The following is a 12128-nucleotide window of genomic DNA, read 5'->3' as shown; positions in this document are numbered from 1 at the left end:
ATGGGGTAAAAGGAGACATAGAAAAGGAAAACTTCATCCAAAACAGCTGTTATAAACATTATAACAATGACAGGGAACCTGAACAACTATTTCACTTCGTGATGGGTTGGATTAGTAATTGTTTGCAGGATATTTGAAGTTTTGTTAAGTGGAATCAGTGTGTTTAAACATGGTTAAATTTTATTATAGTGAGTTGGACTCGATGATCCTTGTGGGTCCCTTCCAACTTGGGATATTCTATGACTGTATGGTTGCATACTTTTGACAATTAAAGCTGGTCAAATACAACTGTCTCAAACAGTGGCATTTTGTATACCCTCTACCTCCACACCTGGAGGTAACAGAGTGATGAGTAACTGCGTATTAATTTTACTTATTTAATTAAAACCTTCCTGGAAAAGGTACTAGTATAAATTTTTTCATACACAAAATTTTATGGTACACAAAAGCATATGAGCCAAATTCACTTGAAATACTTATGTATAACTTCAAATGAATGCCATTAGCTTCAAAGGGAGCTTAATAGCCCTGTCTGGGAACAATCTAGTGCTGTACTAAGAAACACCAATAAAAACCTCTGACCACTACATCAAGAAACTTCACGATGTGATAGAAAGGTTGCTTGTCCAAGAGCTCTTCAAGGGCATCTCTTTAGCTGTGGTTTAGCATCCACATGCTGAAGCTCACAGAGAAGAAAGCTCAGTATTTCTCCTAGCATGATGGGTTTAGCAATCCTTAATACTTGTCAAGAATAGTTCCAGCTGGGTTTCAGCTAGCATTAGTATATCAAAGATGGTTTTCCTTTTGCTAAGACTTTCAGATATGACCAGAAAACCAGGGTCCACAAGGTAGAAAGAACACGGGGAGGGGAGGAGCAGACAATATTCACAGTATATTTTTATACATATTTGCAGAAGGAAGAGCTGTGCTATCCAAACTTGAGCTTTCCCCATGGATGAGTCAAACATAACGTTTCATCCCAGCGAAGGCACAGAGAACATCTCAATGCACAGAAACATTTCTACACAGGAAAGGGTCTGGGAGATATTGACCCCACTTTGGGTAATTATGATCATCTCCTTCCTGGGTTTTTGTGAAAATGGAATTGTCCTCTGGTGCCTCTGCTTCCAGATCAAAAGAAACCCATTCACTGCGTACATCACACACCTGTCCATTGCTGACATCTCCTTACTGTTTTGTACATTTATTCTGTCAATTGAGTACATTGCTGGTTTTGGATTCGCATATGGTTTTTACTACTATGTAACCACCACACTGTCTATTGTCTTCCTTCTTGGATATAATACTGGTCTCTATCTCCTGACAGCCATCAGTATTGAGAGGTGTCTGTCTATTGTTTACCCCATCTGGTACCGATGCCACCGGTCACAGCACCAGTCAGCAATTGTGTGCGCAATTCTGTGGACTCTGTCTTTTCTGATGACAATAGCCGAGTATTTAACATGCAAAGATGATTCAACAAAAGAACAGTTTGATGAAGCCAACCATTGCCAAGCAATGCTCATCTTCACATGGATCCTGACTTTCATGATCTTCATTCCTCTAATGATTCTGTCCAGCCTGATCTTGGTTATCAGGATTCATCGTAACTCCCTGAGACCTCACTCGTCAAAGCTCTACATCATCATTGTGGCCACAGTCATTGTCTTCCTCATCTTTGCCATGCCTATGAGGCTGTTGTATCTTCTGAATTACCACCACTGGTCGTCTTTGCTCAGCCAGCAGAACCATGTCACCATTGTTCTCTCCACCGTTAACAGTAGCATCAACCCCCTTGTTTACTTCTTTGTAGGAAGCAGCAAGAAGAAGAGGTTCAAGGAAAGTCTCAAAGTGGTTCTTAGCAGAGCACTCGCGGATGGGTTGCGGCCGAGAAGCCAGGAAGTTGGCATGAGTTTGGATATCGCTGAAACGATTTTCTGAGGCTTAGGGGGGAAGTTCTGGGGGCAAATAATCGGACTTGAAAGATTTAATAAACCACTGCAAAACTAAGAGCATTTTTCTTCCATAGAATGTAAAGGGAAGTAGTGAAATGGTACTGTTATCTTTGGTGGTTGAGTAATGGAAAAATATGGACTAGAATAAAGATAACTTTTATTTGTATTTTCTTAATTATTCAAACACATGCTACATCCTGATGTGACTATGTCAGTCAAGGATACCACAGTGGAAAAGAGACAGGCCAACAGAGAATATAAAAAAAGGACACAAATATGTTATAAATAGTGTGACATTTATAAAATCACTGAGCACCCATAAATGCTATTGAAGTCATCAGGGCCTGTGTGTATTCGCATTTTTAAAAGTCAAACCCACTAAACACAGGATTTACGTTACATACTGGGATCTATTACAGCTGTTTCCAGCTTGTTGAGGTTCACAAAAGAGCTGCTCCCCACGGGGAGCAGAAGAAGAAATCCACATATGGTCCCCTCACATACCCACAAACATATAGCACGGCTTTGGTCTAGCAAGACATGCAAGTATATGCTAATGATCAAGTTCTGTGGTTAAGGGGCTGCTTCAGAGTCTGCTGTCAAAGTATATGCTGCGTGATTCCCAGTGGATCATCATCCTCTGGTTCCTTGGATAGTTTGGTACCTGACACACAGGAGAAGCTGGCAACATAGGGATGTTGTCAACTCACGTAGGGTTTTTGCCCTAATTGTGAAGGGTGGGACTGGCCTATCCCAAAATGACAGTGTTCCTGTAGGCTTAGTTATTCAATGGGTCTACGAGAAAGTCATCCCAACACCTGCAGTCCCAGCCATGTCTTTAGTATTCAGCTGTTCTCTGGAGAATACGTATTACCTTTGTGATCTCAGTTTTATAATATCAGCTTTGCTCAGGAAGAAAGAAAGAGAGGTGCCTCAAGCAATGTATGACTGGGGCTATACCTCAGCAAAACCATTCCAGCTGACTGCCTCCTGTATGGCAGGGCACCTGTGCTGGTATGTTGCTAAGTGTAATTCCTAGGGCCGCTTGCCCACTTAGAGCCAAGCTGCAGGGAGCAGAGGAAGACAACAGCAAGGAAAGGATGGGACTAGGTCACATTTATCAAACAGACACAGAGTAAGGGGAGTCTTGGCACTTTCAGAGACGTCTGGGAGACACATTTGCCTCTAGCCCCCACGGGGCTCCAAATCCAGCAGGAACGGAAAGCTCCTGCCACGGGCAGCGGCAGCATCTTCAGCCTCCCGCCAAGTTTCCACTGGCACAATTAATAGCTGACTGGGGAAAGAAAAATACAACCTACCCTTCCTTTGTTGAAAGATTGCCAGCCCTGGAATAAGGAAGATGGTAGGTTAAGGCCTAGGATTGGATGGGAATTAACATAGAGAAGAGCTCTCAGAAGGATAAATATTTCTTCTACGCACATTCCCCTCTTTCCTTACGTTAAAGTGTTGCAGTGTGTCATTGCAGAAAAGACCCGGGGAAAGGAAAAGGTTACCTCTATTATCTTTCCAGTTCCCTCACTCCATTAAACCCTCCCCTGTGACAGCCCCTCGGCTTGTCCAAGATCTTCTTTTTGAGGCTGTAGTCCCAGGCTTGCCACCTCTGTAGATTTAGGTAGTAGAAGAGTGCAGCCTGCTCCTCTTTTTGGGTACTGATCTACCGAACTGCTGGAATGACACGTCAGCAGAGCAGCTTCCCATTGCCAGAGGTGGGTGCAGGACATGGCAAGTAGGTCTGTGGGCACCCTGGGGGCAGTGGAAATGTGTGTGTGTGGTGTCCACATACACATGGCAGTGTGTGCGTGCACCTGCTGCGGGACGGGGTCTGCTGTCCACATGTAACCCAGAGCTCTCAAAGTGATTCAGGTGAGCCAAGACATGTCACTGTGCTTAACCATACCTTGGTTACTACTACAGGTCTGGCTTAAAGGTCACTATGCATGCAGCTAGGTCAGTAGATCTGAAAGGGCAATATTGTACTACAGGGCAATATGGGTGCTCGTAAGCTGCACAAGGTACTCTGGGGTGTTTGACTTCCTACCCCATTTCACCTGTGTCTGTCTATGCCACCAAACATTTCAGAATTTGGACAAATGGCCACAGATCAGCGTACAGAGCAGACAAAATTAACATTAATCATGAGACGAACATCCAGAAGTATGAATAAGGATGAAGAGCTAGCAGCTGAAAAAATGATTAATGTTACCCATCCACAGATAAAAATATCTTAGGGATGTTCTTTCTCCTTTGTCACAGCGACTGATGACTCTTGCCTGTGCAGACAGGCTGCAGTACAAGGGAAACTGATAAGCACATTATTCCACCATTAAAAAATCAACATGGAGAATGTGACATGTCATTTGTTGCACAACAAGAAAGTGATTCTCCACCAGTGTGACTTTTCAAAAATTATTTGCGTCCGTGGGAGAGTGTGAAATAGCCCTGTGCAGTGTCAGGCGGTGTTAATAAACACTTTGCAGTGGTGCAGAACAGGAAAGTTTGTCTTGTGGGTGAAGTCCTCTCCATGGAGTCCAGAGATGTGGGTTCTACTTCGATGCATTCTCGGCATCTAATCTTTCTGTCCCTCACATTCCTGCCTGTAAAATAAGGATTACAAAATTTTCTTATTTTCTTATTCTGGGAAATCCTCTTAGAGAAGCTGAATTACTTCCCAGTTGCACTGATTGATGATGTAGAAAAAAAATCCCACCTTGCTCCCTTTCCTGGCATGAGAATAATCTACAAGTGCACAGCATTTCCCGTTATAAAGCCTCAGGTCACTTTCTACGGGGAGGATGGGAGGGACAGTTAAACTACAGAGTCATCCAAAATATCCTAGAGAGATCTCCACTAATGTCACAGGTGATTTTGTCCTCCAGCAGCTTGTGATGCTTGGTAGGGTATGCACCTGGGAGAGGTTTCTTCCCAAGTCCTCCCACTCGGTTAATCTCAGAGTGAGGGTGATCCATTTACAGGGATCTGCTGCATTCTGCATTTCTTTCCTTGCTCTGCTATCCTGACCTGCAAATACCCGCAGCCTGTTGTCTGTTGTGCCAGACCTGCACTGTGTACTCTGGTCCTTGTGGGGGGGTGTGGACCCCTTTGGCATCCCCATGGGCTATGGGGGAGACCCAGCTGTGTGCCCACTGCACCACTGGGTTTCCTGAAGAAAAGACGGCTGCTGGCTGGTGCTTTCAGTCTCTCCTTCAAGCAGTAGCCTGTGGAGGTTGCAGTGGTGATACTGGTCAGCAGAGGGTATTCTTGGATGGCACCTACATCAAGGGAAAGCAGAAAATCAGCATGGGATTGTGTGTATGTGTCTGTGTGCATGCCTGTGTGTGTAGCTGCCACAATATGCTGCCTGTAATGTGTGTGGTTCGATGCTCCTCTTCCTAGCTGCACATAGAAATCATTTATTAAAGTCCACTACTCTGAACTTCTAGCTACCTGTGCAACGGGAAGGCCTGTTTGGTTTTCATTCAGTTGCCTGGTTGCTTATGTGATGTCCACACGGAATTATTTTTGCTATTCCCGTGGACTCAGCAACCTAAAAGATGAAGCACTATGATCCGCATTCAAAGCAAAGCACTGCAGTTGCAAAACTGAATTCAGAGAAGAGGTACAAAGATGAGATAGCCTGTGTGGTTCTAATACTTTGGCCTTGCATATAATCGTTCAATTTTTAACTATATCTTTTTTTTTTTTTTCAAACTGGAGTCATGCCTTATCAAATGTACAGACTGGACCTGATGCTGGTACATAGTAAATACAAAATCCTTGCTTCATTTGTTTCAGAAACAGGGAAGGTAGGACAGGAGAAGGGAGGGAGTGTGGCAGTGTCCATCTGGCCTCAAATCCTATCTCCAGCAGTGGTCACAAGCAGATGTGCACAGAGGAGAAGAAACATAAGTCATCATTCTTTCTTCTCCTCCTCTCCCAGCCTTCGACAGTTTTCATCTCAGACCTCATGGTCTAGAAGTCTTTGTAGTTTGCAACCCTCAATGGATTTCTCTTGAACAAATACATCCACTCCACTGGAGGCCATACAAGCTTTTGATATCTTCAATATTCTGTTTCACAGCCTAACTAAATGCTTTCTGAAAAACATCCTCCTTTTGGTTGTTTTGAGCTGCCACTTCCTAGACCTGTTAGTGTCCATAGTTCCTGCACGGCCCTCAGACTGCTCCTGCAGCCCAATATTTCTGTGCCGTACTGAGGTGTACACAAACCACTTCCCAGCAGTGACCCAATGGTGGTGAGGCTGCTGCTTTTGCTAGTGTCAGTAGAAGGCATGGTCTGGAATTTGCTGTAACAAGGAAGGAAAGACCCAAATGTGAGGTTCACTGACTTCACAGGTATGCTCTATGAAATAACCTGGTGTTACAAAGCCTTGTCACTTCGCTGCTCTAATGTCTATCACAAGGAATTCATTTTCCTTGAGGAACTGGAAAGAAGATAGCAAAGGCAGCTTTGAAATATAGATAATGGTAATAAAGGAAACTCTAGCTACCTGAAGTCTGATTCAGTAGGTTGACTTGCTGAACTAGGGCTGAGGAAACTATTATTTTTCCACTTGTGTCCATGGCTTACTGAGTGACACTAAAAAAGTAATTTATAAATCATATTGCCTTAGCTCGCCAATTTGCAAAAAGAACAGTACATGAACCCTTTAATAAAACCTACTCTGAAACTGGTTAAAAGCTTTGCACATTCTCTTTTTCTGTTATTTTTTTTTCTCATAGATTTATTTCTTCTTAAAATCAATGTGTCATCGCTGTCATCCCAGCAGACGAAGAAGCTGATGGTGCAAAGGTGTGGAATCCTGTTTGAGTCTTTCACCCGAGAGAGAGAGATCTGTTTGCCACAGAGGGGTAGTGGGTAGGGAAGAGAGAGAAGTGATTTAATCTGGACTAGGAATTATTTTAAATAATGTATTTATTTACCCCATTAAGTATTTACTTTATGCCGAATATAGACCAAATTGCCAAATGTGGCAAATTGATATTCTAGCAAATAAATATTAATAATAAATGGTAAGAGATGGTTAAGACAAAGAATAATTATATCAAAATATTTATAGAAGCAAGCATTTTAATGTATAAAGTGTCTACAGTGAGAAGAAAAATCTCTAACAGCTATGAGCAGAAAATGGACTGAGCACCCTGGAGTCACTGTTCTATCCCAAAAGAAAAAAAAAAAATTGCTTATACACATCAGAGGAGGATGTTTTATGTTCCATGCTGTCTTTGGTCTATCTGGATTTATTTTTTGTCTGAAAGAGTAACATATGTCTGTGAGATATAGCTTATTTTGTTATTTTTAGGGGAAAACCATCTCTCCTGCAAGGGAAATTTTCAGACGAACACAAACTCTGAGCTCATTGAACATACTGCTACATACAAAACAAATATGTAAAAACATTTTTCATTATTATTTTTGAGGGGGCAGGCGTCTAATTCTGATAACTTTTTACCTGGGCAAGGCGAGGGAAGGGACCTCTGCCATAGCCAGCGGCCAGGCCAAGCCAGTCAGATTAGCACCTGAGCAATGCACAATGCCTCTATTGCTAACCCTGGCGTGACTGAGGTCCTCTGTAAACACAGCTCTGCCAACCGTTTCCTTTGTTATGAGCTCCCTCTTGGTTCATTTACCCATTAGCACAAATCTTTCTGAGCACAGCACTGGCCTGTGCTTCTTGGCAGCTTTCAGCACTGCAAAATGTTTATCTCTATTTTTCCCAGTCTGGGTATGACACCTCCTCTCAGAGGAGCGTTCCGCTGCTGTGCATGCTGTCCTGGGGGTTTTCCCTACTTTAATCACTAGAGCAGAAGACTTTTAGCCTACAGTGCTGTGCTTTTAAGTCTTTGGCTAGTTACAAGCAAAATATATGCCATTCATCTCTCAGCTTTGTATCCATCCTGAGTTTTCTACTGTGTACTTCAGTCATACTTCCCCCAGTTTGATTGTAGCGTTAAGGCTTGCCAAATTCTGCTGAGCTCTGATGCTTCCCACCTCATCTATTCAGAGCAACTACAGCCATTACTTTCCTCAACTTGGCCAGGTGGATTGAAAAAGAGCTTTCCATACCACTGTCCATCATCCAACACAGTGTCAGGCTCCTCATTTATTACTTTGTGTCGAACAACAAGAATAAAAGTGCAGAGAAGCCCTCCAAGCAGTTTTGCTGAAGGCTTCAAGTCCAGCTAGTGCTAGTTATGTCAGAAAGCATAACAACGCCTGTTTCAGAGCAGGTGCTGTAAGGCTCAGGTGCACGTCACAGCACTGTGAAGAGGAATGTACATGTACAGGAAGAAGCTATTTTCTGTCGTGTGTGGCACAAACCATCTATCCTGTTTTGGGAACATCATACACAATATTTCCTAATATTACTTTATTTCAGCTGCTAAGGAAATAACTGTCTGGAAATACCAATATTTAGCACTGGTAAATTTTCCACCCACAATTTTTTGTTCACTTCAGTTAGGTGGATCTGTAAGATTTCCTTCCCCATGATAACACTTGTCATATCTTTAGATTTCATGTCAGTAAAAGAGAAAATGCTGGAAAACTGCTCAAGACTGTTGTCATGTGTTGTCATCACATGCAGATGCGATGCATATTTCTTAGCATGTTCACTATAATGTTTACATGTCTTCTGTTTCTTTTCCTCTTGGATCAGTTTCTAATTGAAAAATAGTTAAGGAAAATGTCATTATTTCCACTGACTTAGGTGCACATATTACAGATTCAAAACTGCACTTACTCTGGATATGTCCTATTTGTCTTGTGATCTACAGGTGCAATCTATTATTATAATTTGTAATTGAACCATTTAAACAATATTGTTATTTGGCATTAATCCCGTTATGGCTTAAGTGTGCCTTCATACATACGTTGCTATTGATATCTGTTTTCTTCTACACTGTTTACTTCAGATACTTGTGAATATAAAACATACAGAGAAATGTAGTACCAATTGTTAAACAGTGGAATGGTGCTTTTCTTCTAAATGAGTTTACATGTAACCCTATTTCTTATTCTTCTGCTTCAGATGCCTTAAAATATTTTACGTAAAAATGTAATGGAAATAAAATGCACGTCTGTAAGACATTTAATACAGGCATGGGTATATTTACAGATGTGGCTATGAAAATAAACGTGTATATATGGGCATAATATACAAATACATGCTAGCAAGACAGGGGGAAGAAAAATCAACTGAATAAATTATACTACATATTTTAGTCCTCCACAAATAGCACATTATGCAAGCAATGTCTTGCATAGATTCTTTCCCCTGAGAGGAACATTAAGAAAGAAAATTTAGGTTGAGCTGTCATCCTTTAAACAAAATTGATTCAGTCGTTTCCCTGCTGTGTATGAAATCTGTTAATTCATGAGTGTTTTGATGGAGATGGCATTTCCGTTTCAACGTCCTTCAGTTACAAGTGGAAAAAAGTCACACCACACAGGGCCGGGAAAAATGAAGCAAAAAAGACATTTATCAGCTACCTCATGACAATTAAGATGGAGCAGGTGACAGTTTATTGTCATACATAGTACTAATGAAATAGGTGAAATAGCTCCTGAATTAGAGAAAGGAAAGTTGCTTACTATCTCTGTTACTGTCTCAGGACAAAAATACAGCACCATGGGGTAGTATGTCTTCCAGGTGTAACAAGTTTCATTTGTTCACTTCAGCTCCACAACAGATACCCACAGTTTTTTGCCAAGGCAAGTGGTCTTTATAAACCTTTGTACTAGCTAACATTTCTCATAGCAGAGGAACCACTACTGGTTTCAGGCACATCAGATGCAATTTCTAGCTACTGCAGATGAGGGAGCATCCATGAGTTTCCATCTTTCTGTGCTGAGCTGCAACTTACATGGAGAAATATTTATTATAGATGAGGTCCCACATGCAGGAAAGAGCAACAGTTCATCTCCAGAAGTGAAAAAGTGAATGGAAAAATCATGTCACTGGAGAGCAAAACATGATAGATGATCATATTTGAAAAGAGATGGTGATATATTTAGAGTGCATGATTAATGACAACAGATAGGAAAAGGAGGAGTCTCGGAGATAACTGAGAAATGTAAGTCAGAAGGGGGAAAGAGGCAAATAATTCTGAAATAACAAATGCATGTGGGGATGTTTTTCTTCCCTGAGCCTACCTTGCAACTGGGGGCTGTTTGCTACCACCACATTTATATCTGCTCATCTGCAAGAATGTGCTCTGAGAACAGGGTGAGCTCAGCAAGAGCAGGGGAGTGTTGCACGCCTGTCTGGTACCGGCACAGGTCACAGAACCAAAGGATGGTGATTAGCTCCAACACAACCATCCACAGGAGACCACAGAGTCCAAAGCCTGTGGGAGAAGAACAGGCCACAGTGTGAAGAGCTCCACTGATGTCAAAGTGCCCCGAAGTTAAATCACTGGACTGGGCAATAATGTTTAAAACACTGAACAGTCTTTCAGTCTACATTTGTCGCCTTTGTAAGGTGTTTTGAGGTTAAATCACTGATACTAAGTTTCTTGTAGATGCTCCAAATGGAAGAGAAATAGCAGAGAAATCAGACCATGCTCCTCTGATATCTAAGTCTTCAGTGAGTGAAATTTCTTTGACTACCAGTGAAAGTACCATTGGTTAACTCTGGTGAAGTGGTTTGTATTTTACAGTTCTTGCCCTACTTGGTGAATGTCCACTGAGTAACCTAGGCCCTAGCTGGTCATTCAGATCCTTAACCATTAAGAAATATCAATATTCTGGCCCAAGAACAAATAGTCAAGAGCCATAGTCCTCAGAATCTAGACCAAGGATGTGAAGAAAAGAGATGGAGAAATACAGAAGCGCTGATGCAGACTTGCTCAGGCAGTGACTCAGGAACGGCCCTGTCAGGGGCTGTCTTCCAAGGCGCAGCACAAAACAGAGCTCACGCTGAGTACACCATGTAAGAACTTTCCCAGCATGACAAAGATTTCAGATAAAGTCAACGTGTTTAGACCAAAGTTGATATCCTTTCACAGTTTCATTGAACAATATCAGCTAGATTAGGAAATGTCATTAATTATCTCTGTAACTGCATCGGGAAGCCTAAACCTATGTCTGCAAAACAAGGTCATCAAACGCTGTTTTCCTCCTCTCAGCAGTCTTATTTGAAATGCTGTAAAGCAGGCCAACTCATCACAACAAATCAGGAGGTAAAGCTCATCAGGGGCTTGCTTTTGGAAAAAGCTAAAGAGAAAGGACCAGGGAAGAGCAGAAGCAGAATGGGAAAGGAAGGAAAAGAATTAGATGGGTGGTGAAAGATCCAGTGAGCCGCAAAATAGAACAAGGGCATATTGACAGTAGGTATAACATCAGAAAGACAAAAGTTTAGGTGTAGAGAGCAAGAGAAATGGAAAAAAGAGATGAGCAGTGCCACTGTGCTTTCTGTAGAACAGCATAGCTCCGTGCAAGAATCTTAGGAATAGTTTTCACATAGTATAAAAATAATTATTTTATTATACAGACAGCTGGAAATAAACTGTCCAAATCTCACTGGAGAAAGAACTTCCCAGAATCAAAAGTAAAAACAGCTCTTGATTCTCAAAGAGTTTTTGTTCCTATTTATTGAAAAGGCAGAGAGATCAGATACGAGTCTTAAAGGGAACTGAGACGATAAGAGTAGAGGCGAGCTGCCTCTGAGGCAGCCTGTACCTCGCAGCCGATACTGGCCACATGAAGTAAGAGTGTGAATCAGAACATGAAATGACTCCGACATCTGAGACCAGGCAAGATGCAAGGAAGAATCCTAGAGTACCTGTTTATTCATCTCTGATTCATGAAACCCTGTCTACTGAAAATCATCTGCAACTACGAAGCTTCTGTAAGAGTTTCGGATCTTTGGGATGTACTGCAACTTAACTATCAGTCATCATGCCGAGCCACTCCCGAGGAAAAGGTAAGATTATGAGATTACATTCCAGAGTATTTTAACACTGCCCCACAGCACCCAACAAGCTGGGATGCCAATATCATTAAACATGGCTGGTAAATTATTATTTATAAAAGATATTCAGAATGAAACAGTCCTGCCATGCTGTATTGGCAAAACATAGTTTAGGGTATATAAATGACTGACACACAGCTCCTGCAAATGTTTATGCATGC

The 12128-nt window shown here is 41.9% G+C and overlaps 1 protein-coding gene across 1 annotated transcript; it reads left to right on the top strand.

Moving 5' to 3' along the window:
* Positions 1-692: 692 nt before the first annotated feature.
* MAS1 (MAS1 proto-oncogene, G protein-coupled receptor) lies at positions 693-2038 on the top strand. Its single transcript, XM_068675106.1, has one exon. It carries the CDS (start codon positions 952-954, stop codon positions 1939-1941), a length of 990 nt encoding a protein of 329 aa, XP_068531207.1. The 5' UTR covers positions 693-951; the 3' UTR covers positions 1942-2038.
* Positions 2039-12128: the final 10090 nt, after the last annotated feature.

The sequence above is a fragment of the Anas acuta genome, chromosome 3 (assembly GCF_963932015.1).
Source record: "Anas acuta chromosome 3, bAnaAcu1.1, whole genome shotgun sequence".
NCBI classification, from domain to species: Eukaryota; Metazoa; Chordata; class Aves; order Anseriformes; family Anatidae; genus Anas; species Anas acuta.
This window is presented reverse-complemented; position numbering and strand designations above follow the sequence as displayed.